Here is a 27,795-nt window from a genome sequence, read left to right as displayed (position 1 = left end):
GGGCGTGCGGGGGCGCGCGCGTGCGCAGGCCAGGCGCCCAGGGCCAAGGCAGAGCCGGGGAGCTGCCGCCAGGTCCGCTGTGGGTCCACGCCGCCCGCCGCGCCGCCCGCCAGCCCAGCGTCCCCAGCCGCCGCCGCCGTCGCCGCCGCCATGGGAGTGCAGGTGGAGACCATCTCCCCCGGAGACGGTGAGTAGGCGCGCTCGGCGTTCCCAAAGTGCCCCCTCCGCCGCGCGCATCCGCTCACCGCTCCCGTCTGTCTGTCTGTCTCCTTAGGGCGCACCTTCCCGAAGCGCGGCCAGACCTGCGTGGTGCACTACACGGGTGAGTCGGCGGGTCCGCGGGGTGGGGGGGCTCGGCCCCGGGTGGCCTGTAGCCGCCGCCTGGGGGCAGAGGCCCGGGGCGTGGCGGCGGCGGCGGCGGCGGCGGCGGGGCCCGCGTGGCCCGAGGCGGAGGCCTGGGCGGTGGCAGCGCCCCCGAGGGGGCGGCCTCGCGCCTGCCGAACCCGGGACGGTGTGAGCCGGCGGTTTCGCGCTTCCCGAACAGCCCTGTGCCCACTGCACAGATGGGGAAACTGAGGTTTGGGGAGGCGAAGTCGCCGGCGCAAGGTCACATGCTCCGGAACGGGCAGAGCCCTGGCCCGGGACCATCAAAGGATTTGTACCATTTCTGTGTCCCGGGTGACACCCAGCCTCCCCTTCCGGCCCTCCCTTGGATGGAGATAAGAAGGGCGAGGTAATTTCCAGTCTGCGGAGGGGCCTCTTCCAAAGTCGGGATTCATCCTGGTTCCTAAGGCACGGCTTTGACTTCAGCCTGGCCTTGGATGAGCTAGATCCGCTCATCTTACTTTTGAGCCACTTTGAAATCCAAGCCTCGGTAGCCACGATGGCCTGGGCTGCCTGAACGTGTAATTTCGCCCCTCAGCCCCTGCCCCCCAACCCTTCTAGGAGCAGAGGTTTTCTCATCCCCATTTGAAAGTTAAGGAAACTGAGGCCCAGTTAGGGTAACGAACAGTAATGAAAACCAAAGGAGATTGTAGACCTTCAGCCAGAATTCAGACTTCAGAGTCTGGTGCCTTGAGACCATCTTTTAACTCCATGCCCTTACAAGGTCCTCCTGGGTTGTATTGGGGAGGGGGGTGGAGGCTAAGCAGGCGGAGACTCTGTGGCTGTGGGCTGGAGGGGGGGTGGTGATTGGTGTAGCTGCACTGTAGATACGAATAACCTTCCCTCCCCGTCCTTCTTCCCCTTTCTCCTCCTTCCCACCCTTTCCTCTGTTCCTCCTCCCCCTTCCTCTGTTTCTTCTCCTTCCCTCCCTTCTCTTTTTTCTCCTCCTCCTCCTGGGTAGTAGACTGTAGGCAGTTGTGACCAAGCTGCTCAGGCATAAGCTTTACCCTTCCCTCCCAGATTATGGGGGGAGCCCTCTGTTAAGGGAAATGACTTTCACTGGGAAGGAGAAGGAGGCACCCAACATCCCCTTTCCCAGGCGTTTTGACTTATTCGGCTGTTTTGTGTCTCTGGCCCTTCTCCGTGGGCAGAAATGGGGGCAGGGGGTGGAGGGAGTCAAGAACTAGAACCTTTTAAAAGGCTACCAAAGGAGGAGGTATTGCAACCCATCTTCGTAGGGAACGTTCTCGTGCCTGTGAAACGAAGCTGGAAAGTGGTTCTGACGTTTTTCAATGGCCGTTTTTGTAGGCCATGGTCAGCACCCGAGCCTGGGAGGTCTAATGGAGGAAAGCTTGTCAGTTTGGTTGCTTGTGATCGGTGGGATGAGAAGAGTAAGCGTTGCCTTTTGCGGTGCTGGGGTGAGTGGGCAGTTAATGCGGTTCCCACCGCCAACTTGGTGCGGACCCTGGGACTCGGAGAGGTAATGAGGTGACTGTCCCACCCCCATTTTATAAGTTAGCCATACTAGGATAACTGGCTCTATCTGTCTCACTCCTGAGTCTGTGCCCCTCAGCCTTGGCTTACCCGTCTTTTAGTGCTCATGGCGGGATTGGATCCACAGCATGTCGACAGAACCATGCCTCACTGTGCCTTTTGGTGAAATGTCCCCACACAGCACGTCTGGAGCCTTTCCTAAGAGAACAGATGGTCGTGGGACCCAGAACACCATCAGGGCTCCCAGTGCCTCTTCTCCAAGTCTGTGTTTTCCTTGAGGGTGGCACCCACCCACACATTCCCCGAACAGCCGCAGGACCCTGGCATGCATCAGGACAAAAGCTTTCTTTTTTATGTCATTTTTGATAAGCTCTACAAAGACGCCTCAGTGAGGAGCCAGCTCTGCCCCTTGCTCACAGAATAGGCTGTTCTTGGGCAGGCGGCTTTGTTCCTGTGGGTCTTTGCCACCAGCCTCCCAGGAAGAACCTGTTTGAGGCCTGTGGGGGCGTGAGAGGAATGGGTAGGCGCTTTGAGATTTCATCTGTAGCAGTGAAGGCTTTCAAGCCAGTGGGAGCAGAATTCATCTTGATGGAACGTAATGGGGGTGGGGAAAGTTACCATAAGGACCTGAGGGTCTTCCCAGGCAGGGAGCCCACTGGGGCTCAAGAAGGGAGAAGAAATTCTCATAGTACTCCTAGTTTTTCTCCCTGTTTTTCTCTATCTGGTTGCCCCAGTATTCCCTTGTCGGATTCGTTTTTCTTTGCTTCTCCCAAGTGGAGATGTTGGATGTTGGAAGGCCCCTGTGTGCCCCGCCCCTCCCACCCCATGCCCAGTGTCTCCGTCTCCTTTTGAATATCCAGCTTACATTGTTCGGCTGTGGGACTCCAATGATGATAGTTCCTAGGAGGGAAAAATCTAACTGGCCCAGGTTCAGGTCAGGCGAACACTCTTGATCCAGCCTGCTCTGGCCTGGTATCCCCTGCTGCTGACTGGGGGCAGGTCCAAAGAAAGAGCAGTGGAAGTAAGGTCTCAGCCAGCAGAGACATGCATAGCCCAGGCTGACTTTGACCACATGGACGTTTTAAGTGCCGCTGGTGGCTGCCAGTCGTAGCCCTGATGACACCCTCAAGGCTCCCTCTGGTGCCTTCTGTGGCCTCTAGCAGAGCACAGCCTGCACGCGGCTTCAAAGAAAGGCCTGCGTCACCTCTTTGTGGCGCCACAAGGGAAAACGAAAACTTTGCTGCCACCAGCCCAGCGCCTCCCAGTAGCATGACAGGCACTGAGGTGGGAGGAAGGAGGTGGAAGGGTAACTTGCCAAGTATGTGCCTTGAGGACCAAGTGGCTTCTCACAGCTCCCTCCTTGCCTCCAGTAGCTTCGTCATCTGTATTGTTGAGCCTGTCCTGACACATAGCCAGGCTTGTGTCCCTTTTACTCATGTCAGCAGGCCACATGCCTGCCTTTGTCAGAGCAACCTTAGGTGGATTGAAGGAATTCTGGTTTTATCCTCTTGAAAAGTAACTGACATCATGTCCTTGGGGTTGGGTTTAAGTTGTCAGCAGCCTGGCTTCTAAACGAGGAGGACCAAGGGTCCTTCAGCCCTGTCTCCTCAGAAGGTCCACTTAGAGGGCAGCTGAGGTGACCACTGTCCTGCAGCCCCCTCCCCAGCCCCTTGCTTTTCTTTAACCTCTGTCTCCCCTCCCCTCTCCTCTCTACTTTATTCCGCCCCCCACCCCCAGCCGAGTGTTTCTCAGCTGATCGGATGTCTGGAGGAAGGCTCACCCCCAGCAGAGGCTCCTCCGACGGGCCCCTACTCGGTGCTGACTTCAGTCAGAGAGGCTGTGACTGTTCGGGCAGGGCTGGAACAGGACCCTGTTTCCTTCCTACGGCAGGTGTTCACTGAGCAGCAGTGACAAGCCAGGCACTAGGGACATGGCCAGTGGACTACATAGGCAGAGACCTGATGTGGTGGGGCTTCCTTGCGTGGCAAGGCCAGGCAGGTGCGAATGTCAGGTGGTGAGAAGCACTGTGGAGAGGTGAAAGCAGAGTGCAGGCGTGGGCAGGGGGTCGCTGCTTTTGGCGACAGTGGTTGCCAAAGGCCTCTGACAAAATGACACGCTAATATTTACCCATGGGAAGTTGAGGAGTGAGCGGTGTGGGTGTCGGGGCAAGAGTCTTGCCGGCAGAGGGCCCGAGGCTGGGGCGTGCTTGGTGTGGTGGGAGAACAGCAAGGAGACCCGTGTGGCTGGACCGGAGGGCGTGAAGGGAAAGCGGTGGGAGGAGGGGGTGATGGGGGGGCCTTGCAGGTTGGTGACTCTCTCTCTGAGTGAGGTGGCAGCCCTAAGAGGGTTGTGAGCTGACCTGGATTTTAACAGGCCCGCTCCCTTCTGGCTCCTGTGTGGACGTTGAACTTTTTGAGGGCAGGGACAGAAACAGGGTTCCGGTTGTATCCTGGGTGTGTGGCGTGCCAGCCTGGGCAGGTGGGGAGAGGTGGTGCCAGGTGGACAATGATCCCCCAAGAGGAAGTGGGCCCTTGGCTAGGTTTCGGCTCTTGCCCCTGCCGGATAACATGTTATGAGAGCTCAGCCGAATTGTCCCACTTTTCTCAGCCTCCGTGGCCATCCGTAAAATGGGAATAAGAACACCTGCTAGGAACAGTGACAGAGCTGCTGTTATTATACGCACTGTATGAAGGCTGCTCGTGTCCCAGGCACTGGGTGATGCGTTCCCCGCCCTCTTCCCGCCCCCCACCCCCACCCCCGGCCCTTCCTCCCACCAGCACTGCCCGTGATGTCTTGAGTGGGAGAAAGGCAGAGCCCCGGTGTCAGCCCTCAGTTCCTGGAGTGGCCCAAACTCCCACGCAGGGCGGGGTTGGCCCTGAGACCTCAGCCTCTGTTCCTCTACAGATAGGGAAATGGGCACTTATAAGAGAGATGGGTCTGAGTGAGGATTCAGGTTAAAAAAGGCTAACCTTGGGGCCCCTGGGTGGCGTGGTCGGTTAAGCGTCCGACTCTTGATCTCGGCTCAGGTCATGGTCTCATGGTTCCTGAGTTCAAGCCCCGCATCAGGCTCTGCAGTGATATTGCAGAGCCTGCTTGGGATTCTGTCTCTACTTCCTCTGACCCTCCTTCACTTGTGCTCAGTCGTGCGCACGCTCTCTCTCTCTCTCTCTCTCTGTCTGAAAATAAATAAACTTATAAAAAAATTTTTTTTTTAGATAAAATAGGTCTAACCTTGCCTACAGAATAGAATAAATTGGCTAAGAAAGTTGTAGCTGAGTTGCTAAATGTGGGTACCGAGGGGGGTTGTTGGTGTTTGTTTTCCTTTCCTTGTGTCTTGAGGGGCACGAGCCGAGCAGAGTTGGGCCGTGGCAGCTTGGCTGCGCAAGCCGAGGTGTTGGTCCTTTTTTTTCCATGGAAGCGTAGCTGACACACGACGCTTCGTTGGTTTCAGGTGTACGACACGGGGATGCGACAAGTCCGTGCGTATCCGGGGGTGTCCGTTCCTCTTCTCCTCGAGCTTCCTTAACATAATGGGGTTTTAACATTTTGGAAATAGACCTTGCTACGGAAGCATCATTTTCTTTCCTCTGGGATTGTGGTTACTAGAGTACAGAATCCTGCAGGTGCCGTTTTCTCCTTCCACCGGTAAGAGTAGGAGGCTCGCCGGTCTTAAGTGAACCGAAGGCCCCATAGCATGCTTGTGTATGTGTATGTGTGACTCTTACTTGCGAAGTTTTCACACATAGAGAAAAATCTAAACAAATAGCCACGTGCCCACCACCGAGATTCTGTGATGGTTGACATTTTGTCGAGTTTGCCATTTCTGTCTCCTTACAGAATATGCATGTGTGTGTATGTGTGTGTGTGTGTGTGTGTGTGTGTGAGATCTGTGGGTTTTTCACGGAGTCATTTCAGCCGCAGACATCATGACACTTTAAATACTCGAGCATGCTGTAAGAATATGGATATTCTCCTTATCCTCCTACTGGTCACACCTAAGAAAATTTGAAATGACTTAAGTGACCTAAAACCAGATGCATATTGTAACCCCCCCCCCCAGTGGTCTTGAAAGTGTTTTTTCTTTTTTTAAACCAGAATTCTTTCAAGTTTTACTCATTGCAGTTGGATGTTGTGTCTACTGCCAATCTAGGAGAGGCCTCGTGCTGGTTTTTTCTTAATGGCCCTGGTGTTTCAAAGAGAGCCGTCTTGTGATCTTACCGAAAGAATGCCCTGCGTCCGTCTGCTCATTTTCTCCCGGTGTCATCTGGCCGCTTCCGCCTCGTGTCGTCTGCCGTCCCGTCATACCTGGTGCTGTGTGCTCGATACTCAGCACACCATGGGGAACAGCATTATTGGTGGTGCCGAATTTGATCTTTTCTGTAAGGGTACATTTCCCCCTTTGCAGTTAGCAGCAGTTCTTGGGGCCCTGGGCATCCTGCCCGTGCCTGGTCTCCTCCACCTTCCCCCTCTGGTATGGACATCATTGCTGATTCTTGCCAGAAGTCTCCATTTCGTTGGCATTTGCAAAGAGGCGGTTTTAAAAATTCCTTCATACCTTCCACATTTATCAGCTGCCATTCCATAAGATAGGGTAGAGCTTAATTCTTTCCCTTTAATTTAAATCTTCATTTTAAAGAATTTGTTTTGTCATCTTTCCCAGGGGTGGCAAGATACTTTTCCCCCCTTTATCCACTTACTTGTATTTTTGTTTGTTTGTTTGTTTTTAGTATATGGACTCATAATAAATTTTCCTGAGGGCTTAAAATCATTGATACTCATTATCCTTCTTGATACTCAGGTTGTCCCACATTTGGCCAGCAGGAGCCCCTTTGGGCTGGCTCTGGTACCTTTTTGATATGCTCACCTTACTCCCTAGTCACCTCCTTGGTTTCCCTGCTCTGGTCCTGGCATCAGTTGTTCTCTCCAGAGAGCTCTGGTTCCTTTCAGTAGGTCTCATGGGCTTTTTTTTTTTTTTTCCATTAACAGCTTTATTGGATATAATTTATGTACTATAAAAATTTAACATAGGCTTTTTAACTTGAATGTTTTTGGTGGTTAGAAACTGATTTTATGGGGCACCTGGCAGTAGAGCACATGACTCTCGATCTCAGGGTCATGAGTTCAAGCCTCATATTGGGTGTGGAGCCTACTTAAAAACAGATTTGGGGGGCCCCTGGGTGACTCAGTCGGTTAAGCGTCTGACTCTGGCTTTTTTGGCTCAGGTAGTGATCTCACGGTCTGTGAGTTTGATCCCCATGTCAGGCTCCGAGCTGACGGTGTGGAGCCTGCTTGGCATTTTCTCTCTCTCTCTCTCTCTCTCTCTCTCTCTCTCTCTCTCTGCCCCTCCCCAACTCTCAAAATAAATAAAACATTTTTAAATAACTGATTTTATGAGGTGCTAATGGGTTCATTGTATCTGTAAACTAGGAATTGCTTGTCTGCTTTGGGATTTTCTCTAAAAATAGTATTGTCACCTTTTATTTCTCCTGGAAAAGGCTGGGGGTACTTTGGATAACTTAGGCATGTACTATTCAGTTCTCCCTTTTGGTGCTTACGATGCTGTTTATTTTCATTATTTTCATTATTTTTTTTATTTTTTTATACCGTTTATTAATTTTTGAGAGAGAGAGAGAAAGAGAGAACACAAGCAGGGGAGAGACGGAGAGAGAGGGAGACATAGAATCTGAAGCAGGCTCCAGGCTCTGAGCTGTCAGCACCGAGCCTGACTTGGGTCTCAAACCCATGGACTGCGAGATCATGACCTGACTCTCGCATGACTGCGAGATCACTGACTGAGCCATGCAGGTGCCCTTGTTTATTTTTATTTCTATTTTTCCTCTCCTGTTCTTGTACCTACTTGAAGAACTCAACCGAGTCCTTGTGTGCCTTCCCCTAGCTCACTTTAACTTCGGCCAGATAAATACTAGCAGTGGAAAGAGGAGGAGGAGGAGGAAAGGGAGTGGGGAGAAACAGCCCTGTCCTGGGTGCTGTCTTCTGTTCTCAGTGCCTTTACTCTCCCCTCCCAGGAGCTCAGACCACCCTGGCCCACCTCCAGTTCCTGGGACACACCAAGGGCCCCCCCCCCCAAAAAAAACCTCTCTGGCCCTGTGCTTAGGTGCCACCACTCCCCATCTCAGGCAGACTCCTATCTATCACACTTACATGGCACCCCCTCGGTGGGTCTTCCCCGATTGACCCTTGGCTAAAGTGGTTCCTCACAAATGCATCACACACGTACCTTGGATTCTCCGGCAAGGCATCTGTCCATTTCCTTCATGGCCTTCCTCATGGTCAGGTTGTATACAGTTACACCCACCCTTTCCCCAGTAGACTGCAGGCTTCAGGAGGCCAGAGGCCTAGTGGTGGTGTTCTCCAGGGCCTCTCCCCATCAGTGCCTGGCATGGAGTCTCTCAGGGACAGTTTGAATAGTGGTCACTTAGGACTCTAGCTGGAGTGGAGAAAGGTCACATTCCTGTTACATTTGGTATAATGTTTCTGTTTCTTTAAGCTAGAATAAGAGCAAGAATCTACCTTCTGCACTTTGCCCAATCCCCGTGGATTAATAAAATTGTGACTGTTTTCTCTCACGCCTACTACACACAGGGCAGCACACCAAGCCCTTCCCTCAGTCATTCAGCAAACATGTTAGGAGGTGGGGAAAGCTTCAACCTTGCCCTTGAGGTGCTTACCTTGAGGGAGTGCCTTCCCCTGCACCTACCTTTTCGAGAGAAGGGCCTTGAGCAGCCCCCACCTGGAGTGGAAGGGCCACGTGGTCTTGGATGTGTATGGCTTGGGCTGGCAGGAGGGGAGAGCTTGCCAAGTGTGTGCAATGGCCTGGAGGGAGAAAGGGTGCCTTTGGTTTCTCTACAAGCACTTATGATCGATTATGTGCAAGGCACTGTTCCGAGCACCAAGAACATGGGACTGAAGAAGACACAGTGCCCGTCCTCGTAGATCTTACACTGTAGTGGGAAAGTGATTAATAAGCGAAGATATATTGTATGTTAACCAGTAAGTGCGAAGGAAGGGACAGGAGAAGGTTTAGTTTTAGATAGACCAGGGAAGACTTTAATGAGAGAGTAACATTTGAACCAAGACCTGAAGGATGTGAGGGAGTAATCCATGTGACCATCTGGTAAGAGCATTTTAGGCAGAGGGAACAACAGGCACAAAGGCCCTGGGGTGGGCGTATCCCTGGTGTGTCTACAGAACAGAAGGAAACAATGTTCTTGCAGTGGAGAAGTAGGAGAGTCACCAGGGATGAAGTCAGAGGGATGGCAGTGTGGGGTGGCAGCTCTTACAGGTCCTCCTAGGCCATTTTCAGGACTTGAGATTCTGTTCTGAATAAGATGGGGGGGCCGTGGGAGGGTCTTGAGCAGAGGAGTAGTAGGGTCTGACTTGTATTTTAAAAGAATGTCCCTCTAGCTGCCGTGTCAAGTTTAAACCGTAGGAGAGAAAGGGCAGACGCAGGGATACCAGGGAGGGGATTACTATAGTCATCTGGGCCCAAGCCCCAGAACTCACGCCATTATACCCTACAGCCTCCCGCCTCCGTGTTTTCTGGAAAAGAAGAAAAGCTAAAGATCATGCATATTTCTACCATTACCAAATAGCCACTGTTAAGTATTGTTTTCCTTCTGTGTGCTCTCCCCCACCCCGCCCCATGAGATACAATGTGGCGGTATTTTTACTCATATTATGATAAAGTGGAAGATGGAGAGGCATGCCCACAAGGATTTTATTTTGGTTTGTGTACTTCCCATCATGGGATCTCCTTTGAAAATACACTTTTGGTCATAGAATCTAAAGAGATTTAGCAAAAGTTTAGGAGCATTTCCAGATAACAGAGGGGATGTGTTCTTGTGCTCAGTTTGTGCAATGGTGGGGAAGAAGCCGGCTCTCTCTTTGGGTAGGCAATTGGCCTTCGATCTTACCACGTTCACGGGGCTGTCAGAGCTCCCAGTTCAGGAAGGTTGCCCTGGGAGTGCAAACCCAGAGGCCTGGAAATGGACATGAGACATAAACTTTGAATTCATATGTCTTAGCTACCTCAGGTGTAGAGTCTCTTTTCATTCATCATGATGGGGACAAGTGGGTAGTTGATCGTAAAAATGACATGGCTTCTCTAAACATTTTATTTCAAATCCAAACATAAATCGTTTACTCAAGGCCCGTGTCTTTCTGTTAGGATGGCTCTTCTGGTAGAGTTTCCCGTCAAGGTTCTTGTAAAAACTAATTTGGATTCTTTTAAAGCCAAAACAGCAAGGACTGTTGGGAGGTCATCTCAACGCCCAACCTTTCTATATTCTTAAGATTTCTTTCTTCAGACATACATCCGTCTCATCCACACAGTTACTCACGAGCAGTATTTTTCAGTGACTTGCCTTTATTGAGTCTTTCCAAACAGCTAGGACCACTCTTTTTTTGTTGTTCACACTCCTGTTTCATTTTTTTGCATACTGTTTGATTACGTTTTCTCTACTCGGTAAGTATAACTAACATAAGTGAGTCTGGGAGTCAGCATAGCTGACCAGCCCTTGGTTAAGCATAAAGCTCACATGGGAAAAAAGAAATGAGCATCACTAGAGACTAGGAGATACAGGCTCTTTCTCCGCTCTGGGGCTGTGCGTGCTGCGGTTTGTAGGAGTCTTTGGTGGGGCAGTTAAGTTAAAGGCTGTTGAGGAAACTTCTGTACATAAGGAGGAGAAGGAAACAGCTAAGCCTGGGTCGGTACATCCATTTGTATCTAGGTCAGTACAGCCATTTGAGAATGTTCCAGGTGGCTTTGAAATGCACGTCTGCAGAAAAATTGGTGACTTTCAGTTCAGTTTCCCCACCTCCATTCAACCATTGTTCTTTTGTACTTAAGAAAACACGTGTTGAGGGGCGCCTGGGTGGCTCAGTCGGTTAAAGCCTCCCACCTCGGCTCAGGTCATGATCTTGCGGTTTGTAAGTTCCAGCCCCACGTTGGGCTCTGTGCTAACAGCTCAGAGCCTGGAGCCTGCTTCGGATTGTGTCTCCCTCTCTCTCTGCCCCTCCCATGCTCATGCTATCTCTCAATAATAAGTAGACGTTAAGGAAAAAAATTAAGAAAATACGTGTTGAGGGGCACCTGGGTGGCTCAGTTAAGCGGCCGATGTCAGCTCGGGTCATGATCTCCTGGTTCGTGGGTTCGAGCCCTGCATCAGGCTCTGTGCTGACAGCTTGGAGCCTAGAGCCTGCTTTGGATTCTGTGTCTCCCTCTCTCTCTCTGCCCCTCCCCAGCTCGTGCTCTGTCTCTCAAAAATAAACATTTAAAAAATTAATAAAAGAAAATATGTGTCGAATTGAACATAGAAGTCCTTTCTCCCTCTTCCAACTGTAAACGGCAAGAGCTTTGTTTTGTTTGGAGGTTGGGATGTTCTTTGTTGTTGTCATCGTGTGATTTAGCTTTGGGTTTTTTGTTTTTAATTTAAAAACTTTATAAATTCTGCACCCTGCAAAGTGCCTATGAAAACCACCTGCAAAGATTCCACCCGCAGCCGAAAACCACACTGTGAGTCACAAGCTTGAGCTGCAACAGGTGCCGGAGCCCTCGCTACCCGTGCCGCCTCGTGCAGCCACTTCCCTTACCCTGTAGGGGGGACACGGGGGTGCTGCCCCCCTGAAGCCCTGGAGGTAGCTCCATTTCTGTTGGATTATTAGTGAAATAATAACCCAGCGTTCCTCTCGAGTCTCCACATCCTGGCCTTGGGTCTTAATCACTGCTTCTTGGGCAGTGACTCGGGCCAAGTACCGGGAGCAGAGTCTGAGGGCACGTGCGCCTCAGCAGCTGCTGGCCAGGTCTGCCTTCGCTGGTTCCTTCTGAGCGAGCACACCCTGAAACAGAAGAGCAGCAGGAAAGAGCAGGCTGCTGTGGGGGAGGTGAACTTGAGCTTGTTCCCCACATTTCTTTTTTTTTTTTAAGCCCTCCCGCTCCCTCCCCAGGGATTGGAGTCTGGTTCTTCCCCAAAGGAACAGCTAAATCGTTCGGGAGGAAACTCAGACAAAGGTGACATAAACGGTCTTGCAGGCAGAGGCTGCTTTAACACTCCCTCCTGCAACCCTTTCACACAGTCTTGTGCTTTTAACTGGAGACCCCCAGATTTTCACATTTTTTCTCACTGATTAGTAATTCAGAGGTGCTGGAAGTAAAAGCTGCCATTCTGGGATTACCCCTCAGATCCTTCCTACCGTACAGGGAAGAGGTCTAAATATGGAAGCCTCTTGCTTGTCCTGCTGATTCTTAAAAATCGTGCAGGCAGAGCCAATCTTAAAGTAGTCGCGAGTGCCGCCAGCACGGCGGGTGCCAGGGGTGGAACTGAGTACACAGCACGTACAGGGACATAGCACTTTGCGTCCAGGTCTGTGACCTTAAGCTGCGTTCAGTCAGGAGAGACAAAAATTCATTCTCGAGAGGGAGAATATGGAGCCATCCCAGGCGGTCTGTGGACCATGAGGCACAGGTTTGTGTGTAGTCAGAAGGGACGTCAGTCGGTTCCGCAAATGGAGGGCCATGCCGTTGCTGGTTTCTGCTGGGAGTGCCCTTTGGAGCTTAGAGTGTCAGCTGTCAGGTCTGAACTGTAACCTCAGTTGCCTTCTCTCATCAGAGCGTGCTTTCTCTAGGAAATTACGGCACTGGCTTGGCAGGTGGTTTCACCGTTCAAGGGCTCCCGGTCCTGGCACACAGATGTCCAGAGTTGGGAGCAACTGCTGAGACTTGACGGGCCGCCTGCTTTCCTTGCCCCCTCCCTAAACAGAGGAAGTCCCTCGCCATCCGCCGCCAGCTTGGGTGTAGGAGGTCAACACACGTAGGATTTCAGTGAAGCACACTTTTTTCACTTTTTTTTCCTTTCGGAAAAACCCCCCAGTTTTGTAGAGGCCTCATTGACGTTCGATAAACTGCAATTGATGTGTACAATTTCCTAAGTTTTGGTATGTCCCTTCGTCATCCTCTGAAACCTCCTCTTTCCATCCCCAACAACCACTGGTGTGCTTTTCTGTCAGCAGAGTTTGTATTTTCTAAAGTTTTGTATATACGGAATTGTACAGCGAATACACCCTTGTCTGGCTTCTTTTGCTCAGCATAATTATTTTGAGATATGCTGTTCCATGTATCAGTAGCTCATTCTTCTTTATTGCTGAGTAGTTTCCTACTGTGTGGATGTGGTCTGTTCATTCACCAGTTGGCAGATGTTTGGGTTGTTCCGGTTTTCGGCTATTCAAGGGAGGCTGCTGTGCATATATGTATATGTCTTTTTGTTTTTTTTTGTTTGTTTGTTTGTTTAATTTTTTTTTCCAACGTTTATTTATTTTTGGGACAGAGAGAGACAGAGCATGAACGGGGGAGGGGCAGAGAGAGGGAGACACAGAATCGGAAACAGGCTCTAGGCTCTGAGCCATCAGCCCAGAGCCTGACGCGGGGCTCGAACTCACGGACCGCGAGATCGTGACCTGGCTGAAGTCGGACGCTTAACCGACTGCGCCACCCAGGCGCCCCTATGTATATGTCTTTTTGTGTGAACACAGGCTGATACTTATCCAGGATGATCGGAATGGCTGGGTCGTATGGGAGGTGTATGTTTCACTTAAACGGCCGGCCTGTTGTCCACAGTGGTCGGTCCACTTGATATTCCCATCAGCAGCAGCGTGTGGGAATTCCAGTTCCTCCACGTCCTCACCAGTGCGTGATTATGATCAGTCTTTTTAGTTGTACTCTTTCTAATTCAGTAGTCGTCATATCTCCTGGTGGTTTTAATTTGCCTTTTTTCAGGGAAGTATCTGTTCCAATCTTTTGTCCCTTTTTAATTGAGCTCTTTCTTTTCCTATTGTGGAGTTTTGAGAGCTCTTTATATATTCTGGACACAAGTTCTTTATGAGATACATGCTTTCCAAAGGTTTTCTCCCAGTCTGTGGCTTGACTTTTCATTCTCTTAAAAGTACGTTTTAAAGTGCAGAAGTTCCGGGGCGCCTGGGTGGCGCAGTCGGTTAAGCGTCCGACTTCAGCCAGGTCACGATCTCACGGTCCGTGAGTTCGAGCCCCGCGTCGGGCTCTGGGCTGATGGCTCGGAGCCTGGAGCCTGTTTCCGATTCTGTGTCTCCCTCTCTCTCTGCCCCTCCCCCGTTCATGCTCTGTCTCTCTCTGTCCCAAAAATAAATAAACGTTGAAAAAAAAAATTTTTTTTTAAAAAATAAAAAAATAAAGTGCAGAAGTTTTTAGTTTTGATGATGTTCAGTTTATCCTTTTATGGATGGTGCTTTCTGGCCTCATGTCTAAGAAATCTCTGCCTAACCCACAGTCACAAAGATTATTTCCCTGTGTTTTCTTCTAGAAGTTTTATAGGTTTCATGTTTACAGTTTTTGGGTTGATACTTGATGTGAAGTATAGGTCCATGTTTTTACTTCTTTGCCTGTGGGTGTCCAGTTGTTCCGTCCCACTGTCATTGTCATCTTTGGACCTTTGGTTTGAATCTTACTGTCCTTCTCTACTGATTCTAACAACTCTGTCAGCTCTGGGTGAGTTTCAGTTGATTGGTTAGTCTCTTCCATTGTGGGTCGTGTCGTCCCGCTTCTTTGCATGTGTGCTAATCTGGATGCTAGACATTGTGAATTTTACCTTTTGAGGTGCTGGCTATTTTTGTGCCTATAAATCTTCTTGAGCTTTGTACTGAGAAGCACTTAAGTTACGTGGAAACAGTTTGATCCTTTTGGATCTTGTTTTTATGATTCGTTAGGTGGGTCTGGAGCAGTGCTCAGTTTGGGGCTGATTATCCCCCACTCCTGAGATGAGATCTTCTGGATATCCTCCTACTCAGTGCCTCATAAACCATGATTTTCTCCAGTCTGGCTAGCGCAACAGTCACTGATCCCAGCTCCAGCTCTGTGTAAGCACTGGGCACTGTTCCTTCTAATCCATCCTTTAGATGGTTCTTTTCCTGGCCTTAAGTAGTTTCCTGAAACATGTGTGCTGATTAGTATTCTGCTGAATACTCAAGAGGGACCCTCTGTAAATCTCTGGGGATTTCACTCTACACTTGTCTCCTTCCTGGTTTGTGTCCTTTGGACTCCCAGCTGCTTTGAGCTCCATCCAGGTCCCTCTCCCCGGAAATGCCCAAGGCTGTAAGCTGGGCAGTCGTAGGGCTCGGCTCGCCTTGCTAGTTTCCCATCTCTCAGGAATCATTGTCCTTTGTTGCAGTGTCCAGAGTCTTGTCTTAAAAACCATGTTTAGCTGTTATCTGGGTTATTTTTCTGTCTCTTGCTCTCTTTTCTTTTCTTTTTTTTTTAATTTAATTTTTTATTTTTTTAAATTTACATCCAAATTAGGTAGCATATAGTGCAACAATGGTTTCAGGAATAGATTCCTTAGTGCCCCTTACCCATTTAGCCCATCCCCCCTCCCACAACCCCTCCAGTAACCCTCCATATTTATGAGTCTCTTCTGTTTTGTCCCCCTCCCGGTTTTTATATTATTTTTGTTTCCCTTCCCTTATGTTCATCTGTTTTGTCTCTTAAAGTCCTCATATGAGTGAAGTCATGATTTTTGTCTTTCTCTGACTGACTCATTTCACTTAGCATAATATCCTCCAGTTCCATCCACATAGTTGCAAATGGCAAGATTTCATTCTTTTTGATTGCCAAGTAATACTCCATTGTAGATATATACCATATCTTCTTTATTCATTCATCCATCGATGGACATTTGGGCTCTTTCCATACTTTGGCTATTGTTGATAGTGCTGCTATAAACATGGGGGTGCATGTGTCCCTTCGAAACAGCACACCTGTATCCTGTGGATAAATGCCTAGTAGTGCGATTGCTGGGTCGTAGGGTGGTTCTAGTTGTAGTTTTTTGAGGAACCTCCATACTGTGTTCCAGAGCGGCTGCACCAGCTTGCATTCCCATCTCTCTCTCTTCATGATGGAGGTTTTGTTTTGTGGTTTATTTCATGTGTTTATTTCATGCATTTCATTTTGTTTTTGTTTCTGTGTGGGTTTTGTTTGTTTGTTTGTTTCGTGGGAGGGTAAATCTGATCCCCAATACTCCACCTTTGCCAAAGCTATTTTGATGTAACAGCTTCTGTCATATTCTGCATTCGGCACTGACCAACCTAATTCACACTCCAAAAAACACTGTACACATATCCATTTCTCCTTCTTAATGGACACTGCTTCCTCTCCTACATCACCTCCTCACCCGGCCTGACAACTTACAGGTATATATAAGGTGGTCTTTTCCTCCCCATTGGGGAAGCCCTCCTTCTAGCCCCTCCTTGCCCGTATAGCCTATGCCAGTTGCGTGACATCTTGCTCAGCTCTAGAGGTGATGTTTACCCTTCAGACTTAGATTATAAGATAACCCCTCCTTGGGCGTAAGGCACCCCACCATTACCAACACCACCGCCCACCCTTCCTTAAGAAGATTTCTCCTCCAAGGAAGTGGGAGTAGGTGCGATTGACAGGTGGGAACAGTAGTCTGAAGTTCTGGAGCAAGGCTCATGTCCTTGTCCCAGGAGAAACAGCTCATCTGAAATAGGGGAGGAGAATAAGGATCCTCAGCAAAGCTCCTGCTTACAGCCCCTTTACTTAGAAATCCTTCTTGGTTTTTCTGGTTTCTTAAAATAGTAGGGAAAGGCTTTGTCCTTCAGTGTCCCAGAAAACCTGAAGAGATCTGGGGCTAGACAGACATGCTCCCAGACCCACAGTCTCTGCGCTGAAGAGCATCCATTTCTCCAGGTTGGCTCAACAGCAGGTAGCACCTTGTGTGTTTGGCGTGGAACTGGTCAGACAGTAAGCATCTGGAGATAGCTTGGCAATGCATTTGATCAGGTATGAAAGGGAAGTGTAGGGAGTCTGTCCCCATACCCTGTGGTTTCTCATTGCAGTCAGAACATGATCTTGCCCTGGTTGGGGTCATGTTCATATTTGGCTGAAAGAGGCTGATTCTTTTGTAGATATACTGTATTTTAAAAAAAATTTTTTTAAATGTTTATTTATTTATTTAGAGAGCACAAGCAAGGGAGAGGCAGAGGGGGAGAGAGGGATATTATCCCAAGCAGGCTCCGTACTGCCAGCATAGATCCCCATGTGGTGCTTGATCCACGAACCACAAGGTCATGACCTGAGCCAAGATCAAGAGTCAGACGCTCAACAGACTGAGCCACCCAGGCACCCAGGTATACGATATCTTTTAAACTGTGAGTTGCAAGCCAGTAGTGTATTATGACATAAATTTAGGGGGTCACAATCAGCTTTCTTTTTAAAAATGAGAAGTGCATCCCATGTCGTAACTATTATGTGTAAGTCTTGTTTTGTTGATAAACATTTATGTGTCCTGGGTCCTGGCAGGGCATGCTGGTCTGCTGTCAGAACGGTGACAGCTCTTTGTGGTGTGAGTTGTTGAGCTCCAGTTTTACCCCCTCATGGCAGCACTGCAGTGGGGTGTGTGTTGTGTACATATCCAGTAAAGGGTCACCTCATACCTGTTAGGTTATTTTCAGTAATATTTCAGCTGACTTAAGGCAAAGCAGATTTTTAACCACCTCAGAACCTAAAGCTTGAGGGAGGCGGTGTGGGGCTGGTTCATAACAATGGGACAACTACTCTGTGGTACTCCTGACCTTCTCATGGTTACAGAGTGGCTGCCAAGGCTCCAGACATCACATCGTCACATGATGGTGTTCAACAGGAAGGGAGGGCAGGAGCTTTCTTCCTGAATGGGTTTTCTTTTTTTTTACCCGTGAGGCAGGTCTTTCCAGCAGGGCTCCAGTAGACTTCACAGTTGATCCTAGTGCCCAAACTGGCCCATGTGCCCACTCCACACCAACCCTGGTGAAAGGCTTAGATTGATTCCAGTTCATCTCCTGGGCCATGCTGTTGCTGCTCCTGCAAAGTTGTTCAGTTGGAAAGAGGGATGGATTTTCCCTCTTGGGGAAAATTTTGGTCTGGATTTTCCAAGGGTGTGGAATGTGCAACAGCCTGGGTTCCAGATGGCCCTCTAAGGTTTTTCTGTGTGTGTGTGTGTGTGTGTGTGTGTGTGTGTGTGTGTGTGTGGTGGTGGTGGTGGTGGTGTTTTTAATTTTTCTTTTTAATGTTTATTTATTTTTGAGAGAGACAGAGACAGAATGTGAGTGGGTTGGGACAGAGAGAGAGGCAGACACAGAATCCGAAGCAGGCTCCAGGCTCTGAGCTGTCAGCACAGAGCCCGACACGGGCTCAAACTCATGAACTGTGAGATCACGACCTGAGACGAAGTCTGACGCTCAACCGACGGAGCCACCCAGGCGCCCCTTTCTCTGTGTGTTTTGTCCAGCCAGCCTTCACAGGCAGGGCTCAGAGGTCAGGGACCACCCTGTCTTCTAGGCTCTTTCCCAGGGGGCTTCCTCACCTAGTGATTTACATATCAAGGCTGCTTAGGAAGCCCTGGGGCTCTATTCAAGGTCTCCTTAAAAGAACACAGACCAGGAAGAGGCTGTTTCTGGTCTTTGGTCTCCTTCATAGCTCTCAGTCCCCATTGGGCTAAATGAAAGCCTTTTGCTGGAGCCAGGCCCCACTACCCACTGACTCTGACCTTGGGTGAGTTAACTAAGCCTTGGAGTTGATTTCCTTATTTTTGTTGCAAGCCGTCTCGGTGGGTGCATGGAAAGGCTCTCTGGCTGGTCAAAGAGCGGATTCTGAGAATCCAGCTCATTGTCTGCTCTCACCCTTGATGCGGGGTTCAGTTAGGCTGGGTTCCGTGTATGCGGTAGAGCCCACAGGGGATTGTCTACAGTGAAGGTGGACGCCTATTCTCCCAGCTACTCATTTATAGGAAACTGTTCAAATCCTGTCATTTGTCACTTCTTTCATCTGGTGGTAGTTGTGTTCTGGTGGAGAGATGAGCTCCGTGTACGCCCCAGCTTGCTGGTCGTGGGGCCTCAGTTGCTGGCTGTGCACTGACCTGGCAGGGGTGGGGCCCCGTCCTCCCGTCTGCCTCATGGTCCTCAGCTCCCAGCTCTAGGCTTCCGGCGGGGTCAGCACCCGCTCTGCTTGGGACATCTGTCTGCCTTCCTGCTCCGTGAGGACAGCAGTTCCCGTTCCCGCCACTGCCCATTTCCTATTTGTCAAAGTACAGCTAGTCTGGTGGCTCTGATAAAGCTCTCAACTGCTCTCTGCTTCCCCGTCCCGCTTACAAGTCTTGACATTGTTTTTTAAGTTGGGATTTTGTTAGGGTTTCCCTCCTCCTCTAGAAGTGGCCAAACTCAACAGAATTCTGTGTTTCACGGGGTCGCCTGAGCGATGCTTAGAACCGTGGAGCCCCCCCCCCCCCCCCCCGACGCGGCCCCCAGTGAAACCTGCTCTGTTAGCTATATGTCAACAACTGGCTTGCCCTTCCAGTCTGGGATGGACGGCTCTCCCGTCGGTCCCTCTGGCTTCCCAAGAACCCACCGCAGACGGTCGTCTTTGAAGGAGGGGCTGCAGGTGTATGTCCCTGTTGTGGCATTCACCCTCTGGCGTCTCCACCTGTGCAAGTCCCCCTTTGAATAGTGGCTGCCATTGTGGCTTGTCCGGCTCCCGGGACACGGGGGTAGTCCAATGAACGTGGCGTTTGGACTGCTAGTCTAGCTTGGGCAGGCGGCTTCCCTTCCCTCTGCCTCAGTTCCTTCCTTTGTGAAATGGGGACAGCGCTGGTGGAGGATCGAGTGCGTGCAACGTCGCTGACTCCGGGTGGAAGCCCTGCCCGCAGTTCGGCTGGAGCTGCCTGGGGGCCACCGGGAGAGGTTTGCGGTGGCTCTTGCACGGCCGCCTCTCCGGCCGTCTGACGCCCACTGGTGTCCTCCAGTTCGGTTCGGTTGTGCCGCCGCCCGCCATCAAGGAAGGCCTGTTGGCTCCTGGGCCGCGTGTGACTTTTAGCTGTTGCGTGTGCCTCCGGGGCCCACGGCGACTCTTAGTCCGGGGGCAGGGGTGCCGGGAAGCCCCGTCAGGAGCGCGCAGTTCCCCGTTCTCACACCAGGTAGACAGCCGCCTGCCTCTGGGGCCCGGCCCACTGCTCAGAGGCGGGAAGAACATGCGCAGACCCGGGTGGAGGGCCCGTCCCAGCTGCGGAGGCCCCCGGAGGACGCGGGACGCCCTGCCGGGCCCTTCAGCGCTGGCGTCTGGGACGGCCACTCTGCCGCCGGCGTCTGACCAGTCGCACCGTCACTCCTTGTCGCTCATGTTACAACTGCCCTTTTTCACAGGGATGCTTGAAGATGGAAAGAAATTTGATTCCTCCCGGGACAGAAACAAGCCCTTTAAGTTTATGCTAGGCAAGCAGGAGGTGATCCGAGGCTGGGAAGAAGGGGTTGCCCAGGTATGCTCTCGTTTGTTTTGTTTTGTTTCCTAGTGTTTACCTTTTAAATGATGCTTGTGGCGAGGACATTCACGTGGTTCAGAAATCAATGAAGGTGTAAGTGGAAAATTTCACTTCCCTCCCACCCCGTCTTGCCAGTCCCCTCACCCCCAGCAAGTCATGTTACTAACGTTTTCTGTAGAGTTTCTTCAAGCACGTACTTTCCCCCCCCCCCCCGTGGACCCACACAGTGTTCTGCACTTTGCTTTTTCACTGAATCTCTCTTTCACGCTTTATATATCTGCACATAAAGAGGGGAGGAGGCTCTCTTACCACATTCCCTTAGGTGGGTGGACAGTATTGACTTGATCGGTACCCTATTGATGGTCATCTCCAGTGCTTTGCTGTCATAAACAGTGCCGCTGTGACTGGTCTTGTGCGGACTTAATTTTACATTTGTGTGAGCGTTGCCGTAGGCAGACTCTCAGAAGTCGGGGTGAGGGCTTCACTGGCTGTGCACGCTGTATTTTGACACCTTGCCAAGTTGCCGTCCGTAGGGATTATACCGAGCTGCCACCAGCAGGCTGTGAGGGGGCCTGTCTCCTCCCAGCCCCTCCAGCACAGTGTGTCGTTAAACTTTTGGATTCAGGACAATACAGCGAGTGAAAAAAAATGTGGTCTTGGTGTGGTTTTAATTTGCATTTGTCTTATTATTGGCCCTGTTGTGTCAGACCGCTTCCGAGAGGTCATACTCCTGGAGAGAGTCATTTTGTTTGTCTTGAGTCCGTTTCCTCGGCCCTTCCTCCCCGTTAGTGTAAACAGCTTTTGTTCTGCCAACATGACAGAATTCCCAGTGGACAACAGGGGACCCAGGGTTGCCAGATTTCAGTTGGGCTCTAGCCTTCCATCGAGCCCAGCAGGTTTTTTCTCGGCGCTGACCAGGTTCCAGCGTCCTGAGACAGGGCTTTATGTCAGCCCTGTGTCATAAGTAATTAGTCTCTTTCCTTCCACCAAAGAGAACTGAAATGTAACCAAAGTGGAGAGAAAGATTTCTGTCTTTCTCTTTTCCAGAATACACACTGATTTATCTCCAGATCAACTGTTTAACCTGCAGAAACTTTAAGCCACCCCACCCCCCAAGCGTCTAGATTTCTGTTCCTGCAGGGCAGAGGGTTGGCAGTGCGAGAAGGAGAGAGGATCTTCATGGTTTACTTCCCTTTGGAGATCTCTGTCCCCACTGCCCTCGTCTGGCTGGCTCTTGGTCTGTAGCCCATCCCCCAGCGACCGTGCCACCCATTGTCCACACCACAGCCATCTTCTGTGGCTGTTCGGCACTGGAACAATAACTGCGTTGTGTTCCAAGAGCCGTAGCTGCCCCCGAGATAATGTTATCAGCCTATTTTACATCCCAGGCTTGGTGAGGCCTAGCGGGCGTTGGGGAGATGCCCAGCCTCCCCCTGGACCCACAGCTCTGTCACTTGTGAGAAGTCTGAGTGGTCTGAGACCTGCATAGAGCATCTTTGAAACTCCACGGGGTATTTGTTTGAGTGAGCATAAAGCACAGGAAGAAGGGGGCTTATCTTGTGCCCCTTTTCCCTTTCTCCTGAGATCGTTGTTTTGCTTTTACGTGTTTACAGGTACGCAGTCCTGCCACAGGTACTGCTTTGGCAGCGTGCTTTTTTTCCTCTAGCTGTGTCTGGGCCATCTTTCCGTGTTAGTGCATTTAAGGCCACTGTGTTCTTTCTGGTGGCTGGCCCATGTTGCAGATGTGCCAGTGGAACCACTCCCCTTATAATGAGCATTTCGGGTTGTTAGAAGACTCTGGAAGTAGAATTGCTGAGTAAAAGGACATGATCTTTTTAAAATTTTTTTATTTTATTTTAGAGAAAGAGCGTGAGCTGGGGAGAGGGCCAGAGGAAGAGAGAATCTCAAGCAGGCTCCATGCTCAGGGCAGTCTGAGGCAGGGCTCGATCCCACAGCGCTGGGATCATGACCTAAGCTGAAATCAGAAGTCAGATGCTCAACTGACTGAGCCACCCAGGCGCCCCAGGACACGAACGTTTTGAAGTTCATTAGATTAAGCCATAATGCTTTTAACTACTCTTATCACCGTAGTTCAGCCTGTCCTGGTTTGCCAAAGGAGACGGGAACACGGTTTCTGAGTTGTTAGAGGAGCGCAGCCTGCAGGTCTGTCCTTAGTTGCTGTCTCCTGGGCTGCGTCAGGGAACCAGGAGTGCACAACGGAGGGCCTAGCGGAGAGTGCTGGAAAGGTGGGCAGAGCAGAGAGCCTGCTCACTGTTCAGAAAATATATATTGAAACTCAATGTAAGTTTTGATTTGGAAATGAAAAAGGACAAATGTATTTTTTTTTTAATGTTTATTTATTTTTGAGAAAGACAGAGTGAGAGTAGGGGAGGGGCAGAGAGAGAGGGAGACACAGAATCCGAAGCAGGCTCCAGGCTCTGAGCCATCAACACAGAGCCCGATGTGGGGCTTGAACTCACAGACTGTGAGATCATGACCTGAGCCGAAGTCGGACGCTCAACCGACTGAGCCACCCAGGTGCCCCCAAATGTATTTTTTAAAGTGAAAAATTTCCCTCCACCCTGGCCACTGTACTCTCTCCTCCCCATGAAAAACCTGGTATTATTTGTGTCCTTCCAAAGGTGTTTTGTTTATTTAGGCAAGGTACAAGTATATAAATATTTCCCTCTTTTTACACTATTGGTAACGTGCCATACATGCTTCTTTGTAAAATCATGTTTTTTAAAAAGTTTTCTATATGTCTGACTAGAAGTATAAATAAAGTACAGAAAAAGTAGGCTACCCCATACATTACCTTCTGTGTGTGTGTGTTTTCTTTTAAAGCGGAGTTTTGATCAGAATACTTTTTTAAGAGTGTAGGTGCCACACACATATCCTTTGGGTGACAGGCCACCAAAGGACTGAGTGGTGACACTTCTGTGGCGCTGGCTGCGCAGAGCCGGGTCAGTAAGCCCTGGGCAGAAAGGTGGTTTTTATCTGCCATTGGGCCCCTGAGAGCCAGATGCAGGGATCACGCAGCCTGACTGTCAGCCTCCACGTTCCACACGGTCGCTGTCCTCGTCCCACTGTGCTGCACCAGCACACCCCGGTAAACGGCCCTGCTTCTTACAGGGACAGCTGGGGAGGGCGTCCAACTGAGTCTCTCTCTTTGTTCTTTTCACAGATGAGTGTGGGTCAGAGAGCCAAACTGACCATCTCCCCAGACTACGCCTACGGTGCCACTGGCCACCCAGGCATCATCCCACCGAATGCCACCCTCGTCTTTGACGTGGAGCTTCTGAAACTGGAATGACAGGGACAGCCCCCCTCGAGCCCCCTGCGCCCCGTTCTTGGGTGAGGAGCTGAGTGCCCAAGGGCCTCCTACTGCCTTGGCACCCCCCCCGTTTACCGGCTGTTTGCTGGGTAGCAGAACCAAAAAGGCCATGGGTTTTCCCCCTACGTTCTTGCTCTATTGGGTAGTGTTTCGATTTTAGTTACTGGTATACACCTCAGATGCCACAGCTGGTCATCCTGGGGAAAGGAAAGGCGCGTGCTGTCGAGCAGACTCACTGGGACGGGGCCGCTGATAGTAGCTGTTGAAATAAAGTATGTTTTTGTATATAATTTGCAAACTAAAACCGAGCTGGGAACCGGAAATACGGCCAAATTTATAACGCTAGCATTTTGGTTCTGTAGAAGTAAGACCGTTGAGGACTACACACCCCGCCCTAGTGTGTGCAGCCCCCTCGCCATGTAGAGTGTGGTCACTGCCTGTCAGGGGGTGTGAGAGAGGCACTGTCGCCCGAGCCAGCTGCCTCAGGGGCAAGTCCGGGACCCTGGAGTGCACAGGCCAGCTCATTTTCCGTGCATGGGAAGCTGAGGCCAGGGCGTGCTTTTCAAATGTAGAGGACACTCCCAGACAGTCCTAGGAAAGGACCTTAGGGACCGATCAGCCTTCCTGCGTCACAGGTGAGGAAACCGAGGCCTGGAGAGAAAGACCTTACTTGAGGTCACTTCCAGACCGTGGCAGACTAGCACCAGAACCCCTTCCTGGGCTTGTTTTCCTTCCTTTACCCTCATTTTTAGGAAGCCAAACTCCATGTCGTAATGACTCATAACTTTTCATGTGGGTTTTAGGATCATAAAACACACGAATGGTGTCATCTTTCCAGCTGGCCCCAGACCTCTACTTTTGCCCCCTTCCTGGCCCTTGGAGCCAGAGGACCACAACTGGGGCCTAAGGGAGAATGCCTTCGTTCGAAAGGGGTCACAGGTGGCTGCCAGCCTGTCTGTTACGGTCTAACTTTGTCCTGCTGTGGACTCCGTTAAGCACAAGGGCTTTTGAAATTCTTAGCTCTTTTCCTCTCCCTGTGCTTTGAGCCCTACATACCTGGGTCATACAGACCTGGGCCAGTTTGCTGACCTTGGCTTCTGTACTTGTCATTCTTACTAGGAAGGAACTCCTTACAGAGCCTCTGTCTGCCCAAAGGTCTGTACCTAATCTAAACCCTCTTTCCTGTTCTCTGAGAGTTAAGCCCTTTGGACGTGAAAGTATTTGAGGAGAGCCTTGGGATTATCTTGATTTGGGTACCAGCGTTCTATAAATCTGGTCAGATGGAGGGAGGGGAAGGAAGGGAGAGAGGGCTGTGAGTCACCCTGGCCTACACCTCCCCACACCCGGCCAAAGAACATCTCAGACCCTCTTGCAGAGCTCTTGATGGAAAGCCCAAGGGCAGATCTGGAAAGTTGTAGGTTGGAGTAGATGAATAAAGACTGCAGACATTGTTTAAATCCCTTCAACATGAAGGATATACCAACGTGGAGTTGTACACACGGAAGTCACCTGGGAAGCCTCCTGATGCCCAGGCCACACCTTCGGCCACTTAACCACAATTACTGGCAGTGGGATCCAAGCATTGCAGTTTTTTAAAGCCCCCCAGGTGATTCTTGTATGCGTCCGGCTTGGAGACCCAGTGATCTTGGGGAACTGTACAGTCACTGCTCTCCTCAGCAGGTAAACGTAAGCTTAGGCTAAAAACAAAACAAAACAAAAAAAACTGCCAATTGAGGCAGGAAGGAGACTGCTCACCTGGGAATCCAGCCCAAGCCCGGCCAAGCCCGGCCAGAGCGGAAGTGGCTCGTTCAAAGGGAGACCTGGGAACTCTTGGGGGAAGGGACCTGCCATGGCAGACAGCCTCGAGTCCGCCCCCGCCGCGCACGCAGGGCACTGTGCTGCCGGAACTGACAGGTTTTCTGTCCCCAACAGATGTGCCGTGGAGGGATGTGGCGCCTCCAGATGCGCACACGCGAATCCGTATGGAGCTTCTCCTGATGTTCACTACACTCTTTGTATAAACATCGACCCCGACTGAATGTGTTGTCACCCGGCTTCGCTCTTTCCCTTTCTCCTCGTATGTGTGTTGACCTAAACTATATGCCATAAACCTCAAGTTACTCATTTTATTTCGTTTTCGTTTTGGGGTGAAGGTTCAGTTTCAGTCTTTTGGATCTAGGTTTCCACTTAAGTATTAGTCAAGTATTAACAGCACAAGTAATGGGTTAATTTTAGAATAGGAATTGGTGGGGGTGGGGGGGGGGGTTGCAAGAATCTTTATTTTATTTTATTTTTTTTTTTTTGGATGAAATTTTTATCTATTATATATTAAACATTCTTGCTGCTGCGCTGCAAAGCCATAGCAGATTTGAGGCGCTGTCGAGGGCCGAATTATCTCCAAGTTGAGAGATGTCCTTGGGTTGAATTAAAAGCCCTACCCAAAACTGAAATGGGGAGGGGGAGGAGAGCCTTTGCCTCCACTGCCCTGCCCCACCCTCCCCTTAAACCCTCTGCCTTTTGGAAGCAGATGGTTGTCACTGCGGTGTTGGACACTACAGGTATCTGTCCCCAGGCCAGCAGGGACCTCTGAAGCCTTCTTCGTGGCCTGGCTTCCCCCCCCCCGCCCCCCCCTGCCCCTCCATCCTGTGGTTTTTCTAACGGATATTCAGGACTTTTGTAATCTCATAGCTATCCAAGCTCCACTTCCTAAATTTTAAGAAACTTTAATCGAAAGTTTAAATTGAAGGTGCTGTTTGTAGACACTTAACACCCGATGAAAGCCCAGCCATCATGACAAACCCTTGAGTGTTGTCTTGAGAAAAATGATGCTGGTCATCACAGCTTCAGCATCTCCTGGTTTTTGATGTGCAGCATTGATGTTCAGCTCCCCCTGCTGATCTCAGAGTTTCCTGCCTTTTCCTCCCCCCTCTCACCCCTTTGCTGTCCTGTGTAGTGATTTGGTGAGAGAAATTATTGCTGCCTATCCCCCACCCCCACCTCCCTGCACTATGTATAAGTTTCAAGTTTTATTATTGCAATAAAAGTGCTTTATGCTGGCTTTTCTCAGCGCTGTGTGATGGCGGTTACTTTCAGGTGCCTCCTCGGGCCGTTTGGTCCAGGGTGTGGGGTAGGGGCTGTGACAGCGGGGATGTCGTGTTGGAGGTTGTGTTTTGGCAGAAGGACTGCCACAGGGATGTCCTTCCCTGTTGGCCCCTCTGGGGGTAGGGGGGCAGTGGTACGTTTGTAACTCCACTGGTGGAGAGAACTATCAGGGAGCGCCCTCCTCCCCCTGCCGCACACCCTCAAATGTCTTACCCAATATGTGTTCTGAGTAGAGCGCTCAGCCGGGTTCTCTGGAGTTACCAAGAAGTGGGAGGCGGCGACCAGCTGTCAGGAGATGAGCCACTACCCAGTTGAGGATGTGCTGCAGCAAAGTGATGGAGGGTGACGAAGGGAAGACCGGGGCTTTGAATTGGTGTTCCTTGGTGACATTGGGGTGGAGGTTCTTTGTCATGGTGGGAGGCTGGCTGCTAGCTTCCCCGGCCCCTACCCTGTGTGTATGAGCAATACCCCCCTCCTCCCTTGTGACGGAGACCATCGGTAATACTCCCACACCTTTATAAACACCTTCCGCAGGTGCCCTGGTTGAGAGATTTTTCTGGAGAGAGCTTGTTCAAGGAGTTGCCTGACAGTTTTCCAAATCCATCTCTTTGAAGTCACTGGAGCAATATTTCGGGGTCACAGCTCGTTTTTTCCAAAATTCCCTTATAAAAATCATCGAACGACAGTGAGAGATTTTTATAGCGAACCTTTGTATACCCCCCCCCGCCAAGATTCTACCATGAACACTTTACTGTACCTACTCCTCACACATCCCCCCGTCCCTCTCCCAGTCTGTCCTTTCGTATCACCTTTCAGAATAAATGCCAGACATCACTACAGTTCCCCCTAAATACATATTAGAATTTAGCGTCTGTTTATACTTTTGTCCCTTGAAACACCATCAAGATGCAGAATAGGGCCGTCATCTCAGGAAATTCCTTTTTGCCCTTTCTCAGTCTCCACCCCACCTCAAGAGGCAACTGTCATTTTATTTTCCTATTACAGTAGTGCCCGTTGGGAATTCAGTTTAAATGAGATCCTGCACCGTGTGCTCTTGTACTCAGCACTCAGTGTGGTACGCTCACTTGGAAGCGACAGGGAAGCCGTCCCTTCTCCTGGAACTTAGTTAGG

At 50.4% G+C, this 27,795-nt stretch overlaps 1 protein-coding gene across 1 annotated transcript; it reads left to right on the top strand.

Moving 5' to 3' along the window:
* Positions 1 to 35: 35 nt before the first annotated feature.
* FKBP1A (FKBP prolyl isomerase 1A) lies at positions 36 to 26,628 on the top strand. The gene is made up of 5 exons (XM_047068465.1): positions 36 to 187; positions 275 to 322; positions 20,113 to 20,225; positions 23,413 to 23,582; positions 25,495 to 26,628. The coding sequence occupies exons 1-4, from the start codon at positions 151 to 153 to the stop codon at positions 23,539 to 23,541; spliced, it is 327 nt and encodes a 108-aa protein (XP_046924421.1). The 5' UTR covers positions 36 to 150; the 3' UTR covers positions 23,542 to 23,582; positions 25,495 to 26,628.
* Positions 26,629 to 27,795: the final 1,167 nt, after the last annotated feature.

This window comes from Lynx rufus, unplaced genomic scaffold, assembly GCF_022079265.1.
Source record: "Lynx rufus isolate CCGP_SWC_20201006 ecotype Redwood Valley unplaced genomic scaffold, mLynRuf1.p SCAF_8, whole genome shotgun sequence".
Lineage (NCBI taxonomy): Eukaryota > Metazoa > Chordata > Mammalia > Carnivora > Felidae > Lynx > Lynx rufus.
Note: the sequence above shows the minus strand (reverse complement) of the source record. Positions and strands in the feature narration are given on the sequence as shown.